At 34.2% G+C, this 19,179-nt stretch overlaps 1 protein-coding gene and 1 pseudogene across 1 annotated transcript; one reads left to right on the top strand and one right to left on the bottom strand.

The window, feature by feature from the left end:
- The first annotated feature begins 90 nt into the window (after positions 1-90).
- LOC120279658 (autophagy-related protein 3-like) lies at positions 91-6,228 on the top strand. The gene is made up of 10 exons (XM_039286581.1): positions 91-417; positions 499-569; positions 767-883; positions 986-1,155; positions 2,469-2,554; positions 3,257-3,312; positions 3,976-4,037; positions 4,754-4,881; positions 5,041-5,143; positions 5,969-6,228. The coding sequence occupies exons 1-9, from the start codon at positions 257-259 to the stop codon at positions 5,135-5,137; spliced, it is 948 nt and encodes a 315-aa protein (XP_039142515.1). The 5' UTR covers positions 91-256; the 3' UTR covers positions 5,138-5,143; positions 5,969-6,228.
- A 768-nt stretch (positions 6,229-6,996) lies between these two features.
- LOC120279511 lies at positions 6,997-8,599 on the bottom strand (annotated as a pseudogene).
- Between the last annotated feature and the right edge of the window lie 10,580 nt (positions 8,600-19,179).

The following is a 19,179-nucleotide window of genomic DNA, read 5'->3' as shown; positions in this document are numbered from 1 at the left end:
CCCAATCAAACCGTCCGTGCAAACAAAACACCGAATCAACGGTTCAGATCATCCCATCTCAATTATCATAACCCCCCAAATTCACCGTCCTCGCTTCGCTCCCCAAAAGAGCTTTCTTTTAAGAAGCGAAGAGATTGAGAGAAGAAGCTCTTTTCCCCTTTGAAGCCCGAGATCGAAGTCTCTCTTTCCCCCATTGAAGCCCGAGATCGAAGAGATCGAAGAGATCGGAGCCTGAATCGATCATTGATCATCGATCATGGTGCTGAGGCAGAGGCTCCACGACGCGTTCAAGGAGACAGTGGAGCGGATGACGGGCCCCCGCATGGTATCGGCTTTCAAGGAGAAAGGGGTTCTTAGCGTCCACGAGTTCGTCAAGGCCGGCGATAATCTTGTGTCCAAGTGTCCTACTTGGTCTTGGTTTGTTTCTTCTCCTCTTTGTTCCACTCCCTTTTGGTTTCACGATTTTAATGTCCCTTTGTTGTGGGTTTCTTGTTGCAGGGAAGCGGGAGAACCCAGTAAAAGGAAATCCTTTTTGCCTGCTGACAAGCAATACCTCATCACCCGGAACGGTTTGTGAAACCCTCAAATTTTAACCTTTTTTGGTTGATTTTCTCATTAATTTCTGAGATTATGGTGAATTTGTATGATGAGGATTTTGTTTTTTTCACAAAATTAGCATCTCAATGTTTTTGACAATTAGACTGTTTAAATTTTGCATCGTGGAGCTTAGATTGTGATTTGTTTTAAATATTGCTTCGATAAATAGTGCCTTGCCTAAGGAGGGCATATGCGGTGGAAGAGGAGTACGAGGCAGCAGGAGGGGAGGTTCTTCTTGATAATGAAGATAATGATGGATGGCTTGCGACGCATGGGAAACCAAAAGGTCTTGCATTGTCTGCCTTGCATGATGCTTAGTTTTGTAATTCCTAAAGATGTCTGCTTTCTTGTCGTATTTTAATTTTGTTATGGTTTTTTATTGTATTAGAAACCAAGAATGAGGAGGAAGATGATTTGCCTTCGATGGAAACACTAGAGATCAGTAAAGGTAGAGCAATTCAGTCTATACCCTCATACTTTGGTGGTGAGGAGGATGATGACATACCTGACATGGCTGACTTTGATGATTCTGGGAACTTAGTTGAACCAGATGATCCGGTACGTTTCCTCATATTTTTTTTTAATTGATGTTCCTTGATATCTTGTTCTCTTTTTTTGATGGTGTTGCAATGTTTCTGAGGGAAATAGTTGTTGTTATAATGGGCTAATGATATGTTATTGAATCATATTAGCTATTGTAAAAATTAGTCAGTTTACATCCCTGATGGTGACAATGGTAAGATTGTGGTCATAATGATCAAGTATCTTTCACATTGAGGTCCATCATATCATTTGTTCATGTGCAAATAAAACAATTTTTTTTGTTGGTAAATATGAGTTATCCAACTATACAAGATCCAGGTATAGGCTAATGTAAAATTTTTGCTTTATGTATTTGATATTTTGATGGCCTTCTGGGGCATGTTAAAAGCAACATATAAATGCATGATGATCAAACAACAACTATTTCTGTATTTCCAAGTTCTCTTATAAAGTGAGGAAATTCTCATGGATTCAGGAAAGTAGGCCTACTTGATGTGACTATTCTCTTATATGAATTTACTAATCTATGAATCAACATGGGGATAGTTACTTTCATGATCATGAAGAACTTGCCAATCCGAATGTTTTGTATTTTTGAATTATTTTTATGGAGGTGCTGCTTGATGAGAGGAAGGGCTAAAAGTGAAATAAAGGAAAATAATCTCTTTCTGTTACATATTCTATCACCCTCAATGCATTTCTCTTTTTTTTATCACTGTCTTTGTTGATTCTGTATAGCTTAGTCATAATATATTGCAACAGTAGATTCATGGCTTGCACCAAGTCATTATTAGAGCCCTTGATCTTTTCTGGCGGCAATCACATGAGAAGATATGTTGATATGTAGAATAGATTTTTTAATGGGGAGGTAGTTGAATAATGTCTGGTAGAAAAAAACTTTAGACTTGTAATGAGAGGATGTTATATTGATTGGTTTTTATGAGAGGAATAGGAGGTCTATAGTTACTTCTGCAGACATTATATGGTAATTAGGAACATATAGTGGGAACCAATTGAGACATGTTTTTCTTTTGAAGACATGGATGGAATAAGGATATCCTTATTGTACGTGGTGCTCCAGTTAAAGTATATGGAGATGATGTGGGGAAATAAATTTCTGTATTATCATGGCAAAAAGGTGGTGCTTACAAATGATAATAGTTATGATGTCTTGCATAATGAAGATGCATTATTAGCTCATATCTGATGAGGAGAGGCTTGATACTTAGGACGAATGTCAGCTGCATGTTGTTAGGTTTTTTCTGTTCATTTTCTTCTGTTGATCTGGCTAAGTTAATTAACTATGTCTGTCTTTGAATTAATTGCAGGCTACCCTCCGGAATCAATATTTTGTTGCGCATGAACCAGAGGATGAAAATATTCTTCGAACACGAACATACGATGTTAGCATCACGTAAGAAATTATTTTGTTCGAAATCTATTCTTCTGCTATTCTTGTAGTTATTTTTTCAAAAATTGGGTAGATTTACCAGACATTGCATGGCCTATGATGAGAATGGTAGACCTTAATGCCCCAAAGGCATGGTTAATGCTAAAAATTTGTTTAGGTTCTTTGTTAGGGTTAGAGTGCTTGGAAGATAGCAATGCTGATTTCTAGGTGGCTTTTTTAAAATTGTGTTTGGGTTATTATTCTCTGCCTTATTGTTAACCATTTGTTTATGTGGACTCCCGGTATCAAAGCCTTTTTATCATTCAGTTACATGTATTGTCATGCCATTGTACTTTTGAATCAAATCGGTTATCAGTTGCTGACTCAGTTTTGTGCTCCCAGTGTTATCACACAGTTGGTTTTTATTTGTAGCTTTTTCTTCTTCCTAACAAAACCCCTTTTTGAGGAATTGTGTTTTCATAGTCTTTAGCCTTACCTTCATGTTGCTCTAAGGTCCCTGCTTTGAGGAATATTTTTTGTTCATTCCTGCCTTATTCGTTTTCTTATATTTAAACCCCTAAAGCAACTTAAATGTTTTCCTTCTTTTTTAGGTTTCTTTATAATGGTTTTTGGTCATCATTCGTTTATGCTATCCAGCTCTTTTTTTCTTCTACATGTCTGTCCTCTTTCTTTTGTTTATTTATTATAATTTTTATTTTATTGCAGGTATGATAAATACTACCAAACTCCACGGGTATGGCTCACTGGATATGATGAGGTTAGTGTACTTTAGATTCTAACAATTGAGTAGTTGTTTTGAGTCTGTGAAATTTATAGTGTTTTTGAGCATGCTGCACTTACATGGTAGACAAATGGAGGGTCAATATTCCCAGTAGTGAGGTCAATGGAAAAAGTTATTGTTCCTTCATGTAATGTTTCAAGAAAAGGGCTTATTTATTAGGTTGTGGAGACCATGACTCAAATATTGCTATTATTATCAGAAGTTGACTGCAGTGAAGAAGCCCTCAATATACTACAGGAATTTTGCTTCACTTTATGTTTAAGCTACTATTATAGAGTGTTTAGCTGTTATGGTTTTTAGTCATTTTCATGTGCATATGGTAGAATGACTGTTTTCAGCCACAGTAATTTGTAAAAGTAGGATATTTTCTATTGATGTGTTTGATGAAAAATTCATGAATAGCCTAGGCTGAAGTGGGTATCAGTCATCATGCTTTTGCATTCTTTGGTGACAAAGTAGGTTGTTGACCTCTATAGAGCTATCTTTTTGCTTTCTTGTTTTTATGTCAAACCTAGATGCATTTTGTAAAGTGTTTAGTGATTTAGGTTGATTTAATTTAATTATGGAGGAATTTATAAATTGGTACGATATTGTTTAAAGCTGGGCCATTGACCTTTTCAACTTTTTGTTTCCTGCAGTCAAGGATGCCTTTACAACCCTGAACTTGTCCTCGAAGATGTTAGCCAAGATCATGCTCATAAAACAGTGAGTTTGTTATATGAATTTGTTTTCTTCAAATTGCTTTGCTTGATACTAACTAAAACACTTATCATCCTATGGGACATTTTATCCCAATTGTGAGGATTTATAATGATATTTTCAAAACTCACTTCCATTTGTCTGAGTTGGCTGTCATTCATGCGACTTTTGATTTGTTGTTGGTTGGCCTAATTATTCGATTTTGCCAGTTTATATTGATGTGAGTGCTTGGTAGACACATGATTGATTATACAAGTCAATTAATCGTCATGACTTACTATTAGTGTATGGTGTGTTAATCCTTCAAAGGTTCAGTGTTCAGGCATCAAATGTATATGGTATTTGTGGTTTAGCTTGCCATTGTAATATCCTCAAATTTTTGCAAACTATGCATTCCATTTATGAAGTTCAATGGGAGATTTCTGCCTGCTTTTTGTTTTTTGCCATAGTACACATCTTTTGCATGGTTGCTAGTCCTGTAATTGATGCCTACAGTGCTTTCTAATGATTTTTGTCATCCAACTTCAGATCTGTCTTTTTGATAATGGGTTATCGATAATGGGTTATCATCAATTTTTTATTGGTTGGATTGTTTGTCATGTTATCAGTGGGCCATATAGCTTAAGAAGACTTTCTTTCGAGATGGACAATGGAAGTGCCAAACCATCAGGTTCTTTTATATGCGTTGGTAATTTAAATTGACCACATTTGACAACATACAGGTGACCATTGAGGATCATCCTCATTTGCCTGGGAAGCATGCGTCTGTACATCCATGCCGGCATGGAGCTGTGATGAAAAAGATCATTGATGTTTTAATGTCACGTGGAGTTGAACCTGAAGTTGACAAGTAATATTCCCGTCTTCAGATACAAAAATCCACATTTTTTGCTATTTGAATTTAATTTTTGGGCATATTAAATTTTCTTGAATCCTCATTTGCATTGTTCATTTTCAATTGATACAGTCTAAAATTTTTGTATGGATTCTTATTACTATTTTTGTTCAGGTACCTTTTCTTGTTCCTGAAATTTATGGCCTCAGTGATTCCAACTATTGAATATGATTACACTATGGATTTTGACCTTGGAAGTTCAAGCAGCTAATAACAGGTGTGTTGATTGAACTCTCTCTCTCGTTGCTACTGGTGTTCTCTTGTTGTAATTTGACTCTCTTTAACCACTACACTGTTGTTTACTTTTCCTAGGCCTGACAATTTTGTAATTGTCATGTGAACGTTTTGCACAAGTAGATTAAGATACTGCTTTACATGTGATATCTTGCCATGTCCATGTTGAGGTTGATCCCCAAATACATACTTGAAAATCATGTCAATTGACAGTTATTTTGTGAAGATTTTCAGTTGATAACATAGAATGATCCTTTTTGTACATATGGTGTTCAAACTGACGCCTGGCACTGCGGTGCATATGTTGTTGGTTTCATGCAATTGATAGTTATGATGCCACTTTAGGTTAAGACTTATGGACAAATAACCAAAGAGTAATTATTTAACAACATAAATTGAAGGTTTACTTCGGCGTATTAGGATTACGAGGTTAACCAGAGTCGAGAAGCTTGTTTGAAGCAGATATCTTACTTGGGACTTGGGAGTTGTTTTCTGTTTTATTAATTCCACCGTAATTCTGGTTATTGGATGTTTAGTAGAAAACCATAATGTAGAGATTAAATTCAGTTTGTTTTTAGTGAATTGCTTATGAAATGCATTTGCACTGAAACTCTTATCAGGGATTGTTCATCCTGTGTTTTCCATTAGTTCATAAAAATGTTAAACCAAAACAGAAAAAGATTTTCATGTTTTCAAGAAAATCAGAGCTTTTGATTTCACAAAACTTTTTAAAAAACTCCAAATTATAATAAATCCATTGCCATTGACATTGCTGGCCCTGCCTAATGTGATCTTTTTTGTTTTTTAGCAGGCATTGCAAGGTTGAAGAATTACAGAAACAGTTGGTATTTAAAAGCAAGAGTATACATTGTACATGAAAATAATTTATTGTAAATACAGATACTTATCTGGATTATGGTTTTCTTCTTTTAATGATGTGCTTATAATCTGTGCATGATAATCAACTACGCTGAATAGGAAGATGAAGCTTCCTTTCAAATTAATATCCATGGTTTGCTCTAAATTAGTCAATAATTATTGTCTTTAATTAGGGTTTTATTTGCTTCAGAGGCGGACTTATTATTTGTGTATTTATATACATTTACATATATATATATATATAATAGTTTCTGTATTCTTATTTCAGATTTGGTTTGTTTGTAATTATAGCAATGTGCTTAATTTTTCTTTATGCCAAGGAAAGTGACAAAAAAAAATGTTCAAATGATTTATTGTATAACTTACTAACACTGATAAACTTTTGCTTGTATCAAGTGTATGTGACCTTTTTATAGTAGTTCAAAGGGTATAAAACATATAAAATTTTGTCTGAATTATTTATTTTGCATGAATTTGAATTTACTTGTAAGTGAAAATAATAATAATAACAATAATTTTATTATTATTATTATTATTATTATTATTATTAAAATGCACCATCGGTTGGCCGAAGTATAGATGTGTAGATGTTTTGGGTTGCCCGAGTATGAGTCATATAAATATGATTCGAAAACACGCGAAAGATTTAATTTTTTAGGATTTTTAGTGTACTAAAAAAAATTATACATTAATTATCGTTTGGTTTATTGTATCGGTCTGTTCGTGTCTCACTGAGAAATTCAGTTTGAATTTTAATTTGTATACAAATCTGTCTGTACTCATTTGGTTTATTGGTAACATGTTCTTCGTATAATGTATTTGTGTCTCGACCTCCGTTTACATACAAGTATGTGCCTGCTCATGTTTTGCACCTGAGATATGACTTATCCACATTTGTTTTAAAAAAAAAACTTTTATTTATACAATAAACCAAACAAGCACAAAAACAGACACATGAAAAGTAAAGCCACAAAACACAGACACAAAAATCAAACATAATTCTTGATAGCAGAACTATACCCAGTCTGATCATCATAATATTTAGACCAAAGCATCACCCTCCATACTTCCTCACTCCCTTTCAACATTGGCAACACCTTTGAACTCAAATCCTCCACCGGAATAAACCCACTTCCGGCAGCCTCCAGCGCCGCCGGCTAAATCAAGAAATACATTCTTTGCAGTGATCCCTACCGTCCACTGCTTCCAAGCATCATCAAGATTAGTAACATCACCAGACTGATACTGACATGGTGGGTTATTATAGAACTGCACCCAAACATAATCAAAACAACCCTGTCTCCAACCCTTTCCCAATCCACTGGTCCGGGTATGGACATTTGTGGTGCAGCTGACAAATACACTTGCCTTCTTTTTCCCTTCAATTTCATTATTATTCTGGTAATCTTTCAAAAATCTAGCTAGATCACCATAATAATCAGGGCTGCCACCTGTTTAAAAAAAAAAAAAAAATCTAAATAGTCAGCATAGTTAATATCTTAACACACCAATACCTTTACTTGTATAAGAGAAGATTCAAACCTTACCTTCTCCTTGATGAGAATATGAACTGATAAATTTTTTTAAGAGATTACTGTGTTATGGCTGATTTTCATTTTGATCACTGTATTTCAATTTGTATTTTTTGGTAATCATGTATGGATTTCTTTTCACCGAGTAGTCACTCATAGAATTCTAGCCAATTTAATTGACGCGGCAATAGGAAATGCCAAGTCATATTATTTTAAAGATCATTCCATTCCAGCTGGAGAAGACACATCAACCAGATGCCATCATAGGCCTGATGTGTCCAATCCAACTGGGCTATGAAAATACTTTTATATAATGTGACGTGGTACCTCCGGCTGTAACATCAATCAAAATTGACCGGAATTTCATGAGTGACAACCTAGTGAAAAGAAATCAATAGATGATGACTAAAAAGATACAAATTAAAACATAGTGATCAAAATAAAAATCAATCATAATACAGTAACTTCTTCAAAAATTTACCCGAATATGAACATCTAACATCGAATACAATACTAATAAACCAAGAGATTATTACTGTTATCTCATTTCTTACCTTCGATGTCAAAGTCCACACCGTCGAGCACTGCATCGCCCAAAGGGCGAGCCGAAGAATGACCGCCGAGGAAGTTATTCCAAATATAGTCGGCGAGGTAGCGAGCGTCGGCGACGGAGACAAGAGTGTAGGCGGTGGCGCCACCGCCGATGGAGATGAGGATTTTGACTCCGGAGGCTTGGCAAGAACTGATTTCTTGAGTGAGATTTGTGCAACCGTCGGAGAAAGGGTCACAGTGGCCGGCGAGGTTGAGTTGTGGCTTTTGGAAGTTGCCAAATGAACAGAGGAAAGCAAGGTTCACATATGCATAGTTTCCGGTTGCACATGTTGATGCTAGTGTGCCTTCATTGCCGTTTTGGCCCCAATATATTGCTATCTTTCCTGCCATGCATGAGTTCATTATTGTTAGTGGTGATACAATGAAGATGATGAAGAAGAAGAAGAAGAAGAAGTTTAGTTTGGTGGACATTGTTTTGAGTTTAGTACTGGAATGTTTGTGTTATTGTTTGTGTGTGTACTTATATGTGTGTGTATGTGTTGTGGTTTTGATATATTTTGGGATTTAGATAGAAAACGTTGGCGTTCAAATGTGGTTGGTGTCTTTGTCTGCATGGGAATGTGGGAATGGTAAAGCGTACGTAGTTAAATGGTTGCTAAGTTGATGAACTATTGTAGTTGGTTATGGCTTGATGTGATGTCACCGGTGTTTTTTTTTTTAATTATAAAAATAGATAAATTATTATTAATATTCAAAATAAAATGTTACGAGAGAAACAAACATAATGAATTACTATTAAAATTATATTTAGGATATGCTATTTAAGCTATAAAACAATTACAAGTTTGACCGTTATAATTAATGAAAACAAAAGATTTAACTATCATAATTATTGACAATTATAAATTTTAAAATTATAATTTTTTACCATTGTAAATTTAACCATCCCAACTTTTGATAGTTGGAGATTTTAACAAAAGAGTTTAATAACTAGATCGGTCAGGGAATCGGTTGACCAACTGGTTCATGGTTTAACCGGTCCAACCAGTTTGGTCAGTTTAATAATTTTTTTTTAATTTTTTTTTTAAATAAATAAAATTTCAAAACAAAGAAATTTTCATAAAATTATAAAAAAATCCGGAAAAAAATAGAAAAATAGAAATTTAATAAATATAACTATAAAATTAAAATTTTATTACTTTAAGAAAAGAGAGAAATTTTTAAAAAAATAAATAAATCTGAATTTTAAATAAAAATTCGATTCTATTCTAATGAATAATGATCATGAAAGAAAGAAATTTTTTTTAAATATATATATATATATATCTATAAAAGCTATGCACCGGAGATAAAGATAAAAAAAATATAATTTAAATTTTTCAATAAAAATCCCGGACATCGGGAACAAACAAACAAGATAAGTGGAAGTTGTTATTGTAGTTGGTAAAAAATATCCAAAGAAAAAAAGATAATAAGACTGTAGAATAGAGATGGAGGACCCATGCGCATGTCCTTCTTTGATGGTGGGAGCCGGGCGAGAGAATAAATGCACATGGATTTATCCATCCATGTGCATCTCCATTCCTTCATGGTGGGACTGGGGGGTTGTTTTTTATTAAAAAATTCATGGGGAACTAGTTCACAGGTTGTCTATCTAAAACCGATCATAATCGGCTCGATTCGGATCCAGTTTAAGTTGTATGAGTGAACTGGACTGGTGGCTAGTTCACTGTTGAACTGATTGGTCCAGTTCGATTTTTAAAACCTTAGTTTTAACTGTCACAATTTAAATAGAGTTATAAGAATAAATTTGAATTAAAAATATTTAAAAACAACTGATTTTTAAAATTTAAAAACATATGTTAAAAGTTTATCTTTTTTTGTTTTTGTCCAATTTTAACCCATTTTAAATTTAAAAATAGCATTAAGTGTACTCTGCATGCACATTTTTGTAGTGGTGTGGCAAGCGAGGCGGCCCAGGCCCACACGGCCCATGCACTATGCGTGCTCGGGCTGACACGGCTCGTCTGAAATCGTCTTAGGGCCGGCACTGACCCATCAACTCCTGAGGTTGGCCCAGTAATCTACGGCATGGGTTATATTATATTTATATTTTTTTATTTTAAACCCCAAAAGATAAAAAAACTGCCCTAAAATTGCTAAAACATATAAAAAAATATCTAAAAATTCAAAAAGCAGCAAAAAGCGCTTGTGTTAAAAAAACAAAAATATACCAAAATTTCTTTTTACTTACGTTTAACGTCTTAGGGCTAGTATTGGCAGCGAGTCGTGGGCCGTGCTCGGACTGCGGGCCGCAAACCCTAACCTGCAGCGACCCAACTCGTGCAGGCAGGTTGGCCCTGTTTGACACCACTAACATTTTGGTAATTATCTAGGATTTTTCTAAACTAACCCTATAATAATGTCTAAATGACCCTGGATCATTTTATTTGTCAAAAGAGTAATGCTATATCGTGTGAATAACTTGGCCGAATTCATGACATAAACGCGGTGACAGCTAAGTGTCATTTATTATTATCTTTTCTAATCAGCAACATTCTTTAAACAAAATAACAAATCAAGCCCTACTTCTTCTCTTCTCTCTTCGTCTTCACATGGCCATCTCAAATCCCACACTATCAAATTTGTCACTTGCCATCGTTGTCGCCACCGACTCCGACGAACCCCCATCATCCGTCACTCGCAAAAAAATATAGCCACCCACTCCATCCCTTCTCCGTTCTCACCCAGCAAAAGCGAACTCCGTCAGCTCTCGTCACCCGACACCGACGAACTCCATCACTCGTCGCTCGCAAACAAACCCTATCACCCGCGACATCCCATATTCTTCTTCTTCGTCTGTGTATGCGTCTGCATCGTCGCTCGCCAACGCACCCTGTCACTCTCTAATCTCTCTCAAAGACATACTCACTCACACCGAAAGCTGATGCTAAAGTGTTTATAGTGGGGTGGAATAACGTAGACCATCTTATTGGGGATGACCATAGAAATTGTTCTGATGGTGTTGCTTGCAATTGGGTCCACTCGTTCCTCAGTTGACATCAATATTTTGAATGAATTTTCAATGAATTCTGGGATTCGTTTGCAGATGATGTATGATTTACATAATTTCATTAATAATAATAAGAGTTCTGCCAATGAGCTTTCGGTGCGGAGCTGGTCATTGGCGTGTTGCTTTTCTGTGCATTATCTCTCTATAAAACTCTTATGAACAACCATTAGATGAACATTTCTAATTGAATTTAAAACGGTTGACCCAATTCAAAAACCTCATAATTGATATTTACTACCCACTCACCAGAATTACTTCAATTACTCATCAAAATCACTATATCTAGATTAACAATTTAAGAACCGTGATTTAAAGAAAAGAACACTTCAATGAAAGAAGCAAGAACCTCTTTACTCAACAAGGAAAGATTTGCCCTTGATAGTTCAGCATGTTCTCTATCAATTTGTGAATTAGAGACAAAAGAAAAATAATTCTCAGAGGAGAAAAAAAAACTTGTAAAAACATATGGGATGACGCAGGCGATAGGATTTGTTTGCGGGCGATGAGTGATGGAGTTCGTCGGCGTGGGTGACGACGACGACAGGTTCGTTTGCGGGCGAGAGCAAAGACGAGATGGCATGGGTGACCATATTTTTTTGCGGGCGACAGGTGATGGGGTTGGTCGGAGTCGATGGCGACAATGACGGAGGGTGACGAAGTTGGCAGTGGTGTGAAGACGAAGAAAGAAGAGAGGAAGTAGGGCTTGATTTGCTATTTTTTCTAAAAAAAATGTTGCTAATTAGGAGAGATAATAATGCATGACACCTGACTACGACCTCATTCCTTTCATGAATTCGGCCAAGCTACTCGCAGGATATAGCATTACTCTTGTCAAAATGGTCCTATGCCCATCACATCAATGGCAAGTAAGCACCCATGTGCTGACTGAATATTTTTTTAAAAAAATTCAGTTTTATTACATTTTAACCCATGTCTTTTATAATTATATAAATACCTTATTTGTGGTTTTTTCAACCCAATTTTTTTAAAAAAATTATTATTAAAATAGAAAATATTATTTGAAATTTGAATTATTATTATTATTATGGTTTTTTTCCTAAACTAACCATTTTTTTTTATAATATTGTCTAAATGGCGTAGAATCATTTTATTTGTCAAAATGGCCATAGGGCCATCTCATCAATGCCCGACGTGATTTTATCAATAAAATAATTTAAAATAATTTCTATCATAATAATAATATTTTACAAATAATAATAAACGTAATTTTAAATAATTAATGTTCCATTAATTGCCACTCTAATAATAATCAAAATATTAATAAAAAATTTAAAATAATTTTTCTTTTAATAAATCTCATGTTAATAATAATAAGGGAAAATTACTGTTTTCGCTCATGATATTCAAAATCCCTAAAAACCCCTCCAACTTTTGCACACTCCGGACAACCCTTCTGTTATAGTTTAAATTCTTTTTACCCCTTTATCGAGTCACTGAAGTGGAGTTTATGTTATGAAATTCCATTTTGCCCTTTGCAAATGGTGTGAAAAAATACTCGTCCGATCACATCATGTTCAACCTTTTATCATACTAATTATGCATTTTTTTTCCTTATTGCTTGTTTTTTGTAAAATAAAGTTTAGAAGACTCATTACATCTTCTTCTTCTTCTTCTTCTTCTTCTTCACTTTATTTGTTTTGTTCGATTTGAGTTCTGCCAGTTTCCCGATAAAGTGAGAATTTCTTCATTGCTCTCAGTTTGATCATTCTACGGGAAGGGAGTAACAACTTATAAAAAAATGCGAGGTCATTATGGAGAGTTTTGTGCTATTGCTGAGATCTGATGGGGAGTGTCGATGTTCATGGCACTGACTTCTTGGGAATCAGTGTTAGTTGAGATATGTGAGTGATGGGGTCTCAATATTTCCCATGTCAGGGTGAAGTTTATCACACCTGATGGACATAAACGGTTTGTCCAGTAAAAATGAGATTGACTTCTAGCGCATGTGTCACGTGTACTCCATCTTCAAATGCGTTGTAGTCGATCTTATTGTTGAGACAGATGATGTGCCATTGTCGTATCCTACTGAAAATAATTTCTTCTTGTTATAAGGTTCTTCTCTTTTATGTTTATGTAGTCGTAGAAGTTAATTATTGTTTAATTATCCCATTTACCTTATAAATATATTACGTTATCATTTACATGTTGCTTTCTCCGCTTAAATTATTGTGTTTCTGTTTAAATATTTGATTTACCGTTTAAATTATTTACTTGCCGTTTAAATATTTTTGTTACCGTTTAAAACATGTTTAGTTACCGTTTAAACATTTTATGTTTCCGTTTAAAACATTGAACTTTTCTGTTTAAACTGAAGTGTTAGCAAGAATTCAGATTCTGCGAGCACTCCTGTTCCACTTCATAGCGACCCTAACGTTGTGGCATGCCTTCATTCCTCGTCAGATCAATCTGAAGTGTTGTCATTGGATATTGGATAACGTTTTGAAGGCGTTTTCAACCGTAGATTTTGCAATGAAACTGTCGCCATCTAGGCATTTTAAATAAATAATTATCTAAAAAGAAAATAACTTATTTGAGTGTCAACTTTTGATATTTAAACAGAGATATTGCCGTTTAAACATTTTACTTAAACATTTTGAGAATCAAAAAGGTATTGTAAATATATAAAAAGGTATACATAAACTGTAATAATTTAGACAGTGACAATGATATTTAAACAATAACAAAGATATTTAAACAAAGACAATGATTTTTTAAACATAGAGATAGTTTTAGTCAAACATTAACTTCAAAAAATAAACATAAAACTAAGAATTTAAACAGAGACAAAGATATGTAAACAAAAACTATGATATGTAAATGATATACAATGTTATTTACATGGTAACTTTATTGTACAATATTGTATATCAATTTTTTTTCTCCCCCGTCGACAAATCCCCCTTTTCAGTGACGCCGGTTGTGCTACCTTCCTTAAGCATGCCGGTAACATACTTTAAGCGCAAATAAGGGACATCCGCTTGAGGTAGCCGTAGCTTTTCACCGTCGAGCAGCTGTTCGATAAACCGCATGACGTAGACGGCGCAGTCGACACTTCCTCGTTTCTGCCTTGGGGTGTCAGTGTCGCGAACAAGTTGGTAGGCTAGAGTCGCCGATTCGCCGAGGTCCATATAGACACAATAGTCAAATAGTCTCCGTTGTCGAGATTTAAAATTTGATGTTAGAATCCCGACTTAAAGAGCACTATTTAAAAAACTCTAGTTATCAAGGCACTTACATCTCTCCGGCATCGCCTATTAACTAGGTTGACCGCCATAATCACAAGCCTGCGGCAATAACCATATATTAAACAATATTCAGACAAATTTAAGCGGAAAGTAAACTTTTTTAAATAGTAAACTAAATTCTTAAATGCAGACATAAACATTTAAACAGAAAACTCACATTTTAAATAGAAACAACAATTGTTAAACAGATACATCAAATGTTTAAATACAATCACATTAGTTAAACGAAAACCTCATTATCATACTGTAACCATATCAACGTAAAGGGAAAACGTACATTGTATTCATTACACAGCATAATAATAAAAAAATCTCTTTCGATCATGTACACAGACGAAAATGAAACCAAAACAAAAGCCTAGCCGATGAATCTCCCTGCAGACTTCAATATCATCTAATAAAAACAAAACCACAAAACAACACCGAAAAATCTCTTTTTCTAACAGAATTGTTTTTTTTTAAAAAAAAACCATAAACACAGTTTCTTCAACGGCGTCCACCTCGGCTCAAGACCTTAGACTGCGAGCTGATGAAATGCAGAATACTTGAGTTTGAATTCTTCTCCGAACAATGGCGGAACACGAAGTTCTTCTTCGAGACAAGGATGCCCAGGCAGAGACAATTTTGGAAATGCAAAAGCTGAAGAGGCGAAAAGAGAAAAAAAAAGTATAACCGGTGCAAGTAATAATTGTCTGTAGGGATTACCCAAACCAATAACCCCCAACTACCTCTCAAATCAGATACATGATTGCACTGCCACAACTTCCTATGCGAGGGGCAATTTCGTCCATAAAATTCGAAAGCAACTCTGTTATAGCCGGTTACAACTTTTGGGGTTTGAAAATCATTAACTTTAAAAGGATGGTATTTTTAGGGATTGTCAAATTAAGGGGGTGTTTTTGGCAATATTGTAAAGTTAGGTGGTTTTTTTGGCAATTTTCACTAATAATAATTCTAATTTTAAATAATATTTTCTATTTTAATAACAATTTTTTTAAAAAATTGAGTTAAAAAACCACAAATAAGTTATTTATATAATTATAAAAAAAATAACGGGTTAAAATGTTAAAAAAAGATTATTTTTTTTTATAATGACCAGGCAGCAACCCAGTCAGTACATGGGTGCTGATTGGGCATTGATGTGATGGCGTGAGTGCTGACTGGCATTGATGTGATTGCCCTAAGGTCATTTTGACAAATAACATAGCCCTAGGTCTATTTAGACAATATTATAAAAAAGGGGTTAGTTTGGGAAAAAGCCTTAATACAAACAAAAATCATATGTTTCACTTTTTGACAGAAAAGGCCCAGCACAGCACAGGTAGCAGTAGGGATGAGCAAAGCGAGAGTTGGTGGAAGGACGTGCTTTGAAACCTTAATAAGTTTTTTTCCCAAACTAACCCCCTTTTTATAATATTGTCTAAATGGCCCTAGGGCCATTTTATTTGTCAAAATGACCTAAGGCGATCACATCAATGCCCAATCAGCACATTGGTGCTAACTGGGCTGGTGACTAGTCATTTTTTAAAAAAATTCATTTTTTTTACATTATAACCCCTCATCTCTTTTATAATTATATAAATAGCTTATTTAAATCAATTTTTTTTAAAAATTGTTATTAAAATAGAAAATATTATTTAAAATTAGAATTATTATTATTAACATGGGATTTATTAAAAGAGAAATTATTTTAAATTTTTTTTATTAATATTTTTATTATTATTAGAGTAGCAATTAATGGTATATTAATTATTTAAAATTATTATTATTATTATTATTATTATTAGTAAAATATTATTATTATTATTATTATAGAAATTATTTTAAATTATTTTATTGAATAAATCACGTCGGGATTATGACTTTAACCAGAGTGTGCTAACCGATACTCCGCAGTTCGCTGCAACGAGCCGATGTCCCACTCGGTTGGATGCGTTGGGGGCCACTTGCGGCGCTCCCCATCATTTGGGACATAGCTTGTCTGGGTGGCTATCGGTGAGCCACCTTGACCTAGGTCACGAAACCACGCTAATGATTGCGGCACCTGTCCCCCGGCCACCAATTTTGCTGGACTTGATGAAATTTAACTTAAAAAGTTTCATGTCGTGCCAAAATGGTCTCATTATAATAATAATATTTTATTAATAATGATAAAAATAATTTTAAATAATTAATACTTAATTAATTGCCACTCTAATAAATAATCAAAATATTAATAAAAAATTTAAAATAATTTCTCTTTTAATAAATCTCATGTTAATAATAATAATAATTTTAATTTCAAATTTTCAAATAATATTTTCTATTTTAATAACAATTTTTTTAAAAAAAATTGGGTTAAAAAAGCCACAAATAAACTATTTATATAATTATAAAGCAACGGGGTTAAAATATAAAAAAAAATACCCAGTCAGCCTGGGCATTGATGTGATAGCCCTAGAGCTATTTTGACAAATAAAATGATCCTAAGGCTATTTAGACAATATTATAAAAAAAAAGTTAGTTTAGGAAAAAGCTCAATTATCCATCTAAGCGCGCATTTTGGTATTTTTTTTTTTTAAAATGTAATGTTTAGAAAAAAAATAGCCTTGACAGGGTGATGCCAGGAGAGACAATTGCTTTGGGCAAATCGTCTATTTTGGGTGTTATTGGGTCATTTAGGCGTTATTGAGTCACTTGAGTCTTGTGTGATTGTTTTAATTAATATATCAACAGTGAATGAAAGTAAAATTAAAGACTGTGCCTGAATGCTGGTACGGAGTCTTTTAACTTGATTCACAGCATACGAAAGATATAACATAGATTTGCAAACATTTAAAATCAGCAAAATGACTATGTAAATGTGAATAATTTATGAGTTAAAAATATTATTTGTTTTTTTAAATTTTTTTATTTTTTTGACAGCAAAGAGAGTGATCATCTGCATTTTAAAGAGCATTAATACTTCTAGTTCTTTTTGTATAGTAACAACAAAGCCTCTTATCACAAACCCATTGTATTAATCCTCACAAAACTTAATATAATTGAACATGTTTGTGGGTAAAATTTTTTATGTAGTCACCGTGTTATGGCTGATTTTTATTTTAGTCATTGTGTTTCAATTTGTATATTTTTGATTATTAGATATTGATTTATTTTCACAAGGAGGTCATTTAGGATTTTTCGGCCAATTTTAAATGATATGGCAGTCGAAAATACCACGTCGCTTTATTTTAATATTTTCTCTCATCCCAGCTGGAGAGAGCACATCAGCCGGATGCTGACTCAGCTTACTTAATCCGAAAAATAAAGTAAGTGACGTGGCATTTCCGGCTGCCATGTCATTTAAAATTGGCCGGAAAACCCCAAGTGATCTCCCGATGAAAACAAATTAATATCTAATGACCAAAAATATACAAATTGAAATACAATGACCAAAATGAAAATCAGCCATAACATGTGACCACATAAAAAAATTTACCCATTTTAATTATTAATATTTATATTAAAGCCAAATAAATGACTCCATAAATAATAACACAATTGTAGAAAACAATTAAAAAAATTTAAAAAAGTTAAATCAATAATAATAATAATAATAATAATAATAATAATAATATATCAACTGTGAATGTTCTTATAATATCTGCAATTGAAAAAAATGTGGTAATAAAAAAAGATAAGTATAAATGGGTTCCTAAGACTACATCCAACCGTTAGATTGAAATCCAACAGTTGATCTATGAATGGTTCGTAGATAGTGACCCTTATATAGATGTTGCCATTTTGCACTGAAATCGTGGAACCGAACCAGAACCGAACCGCCAAAAACTGAAACTGGTTACGAAAAAACCGTAATCGTCCTACAATCGAAACAAAAACCTTCATATGAAGTCGGTTACGGCTTCAAAATTTTAAAACCGAAACCTTCATATAAGGTTTGGTTCAACCACCAATTCTACTTGAATCAAATATTCAAAATATCAAATTACTTAATTACATATATATTATATTATATAAAATAATGTTATGACTTATGATATCTGATTAGGTTCGACCTCTTGAGACTTTGAATCGTGTGAATCGTTTGATTAGGTTAGGCCTGAAATTGAATCATCTGTTTAGGTTAAGTCTGAACACTTGAATTGAACCAATTTATTATTATTTTTTTTATAAGAGGAACAGACAGCCTGAAGGCCATGTTAAACCTTCAGGGGCGTGCACAAGCCTTGGTGGAGCAAGTGGGGGCGGGGCCCGCGCACATATAGGCGCTGGGACCACCGGCACACAACCACCGCTCACATCTCCTAGAAATATGTCCTAATCTGAGAATCGAACTCTCACCACTCAGTGAAGAGCTCTATCGATAACCTGTATACCAATAGAAATTTGGTTGTTGGCAAATTAAACCAATTTATTAGGTTTTTATTTTGTTGATTTGTTCTCTCTTTTGGGTGGGCCTCTCTTGAAGACTTGAAAACCCTAAATCCCCTCCGATGAAACCCTAATCCTAGATCTCTATCCGAGGGCGACATGGCAGATCGATCTACATATGTGGAAGCCCGACCTGACGATGGAGAAGATGGGAAGAAGCAAGCTCGAGCGGCAGCGAGATGGACGGAGTGCATCTTTGATGGATTACTGGAGATGGTTCTTTTGTAGCTCGATCTCAGATATCTTTAACGTGATAAAGAAGGTGATCATTCTAATTTTTGAGGAGTTCCTTATGAGACGGGAT

The sequence above is a fragment of the Dioscorea cayenensis genome, chromosome 16, assembly GCF_009730915.1.
Source record: "Dioscorea cayenensis subsp. rotundata cultivar TDr96_F1 chromosome 16, TDr96_F1_v2_PseudoChromosome.rev07_lg8_w22 25.fasta, whole genome shotgun sequence".
Classification (NCBI taxonomy): Eukaryota; Viridiplantae; Streptophyta; class Magnoliopsida; order Dioscoreales; family Dioscoreaceae; genus Dioscorea; species Dioscorea cayenensis.
Note: the sequence above shows the minus strand (reverse complement) of the source record. Positions and strands in the feature narration are given on the sequence as shown.

What these genes read in the sequence shown, in the direction of transcription:
- LOC120279658 (XM_039286581.1), top strand. Translation starts at nt 257, where the DNA reads ATGGTGCTGAGGCAGAGGCTCCACGACGCGTTCAAGGAGACAGTGGAG. An exon ending in AAGTGTCCTACTTGGTCTTG is followed by an intron (nt 418 to 498) that starts GTTTGTTTCTTC and finishes TTCTTGTTGCAG; the next exon opens with GGAAGCGGGAGAACCCAGTA. An exon ending in AAGATCATGCTCATAAAACA is followed by an intron (nt 4,038 to 4,753) that starts GTGAGTTTGTTA and finishes GACAACATACAG; the next exon opens with GTGACCATTGAGGATCATCC.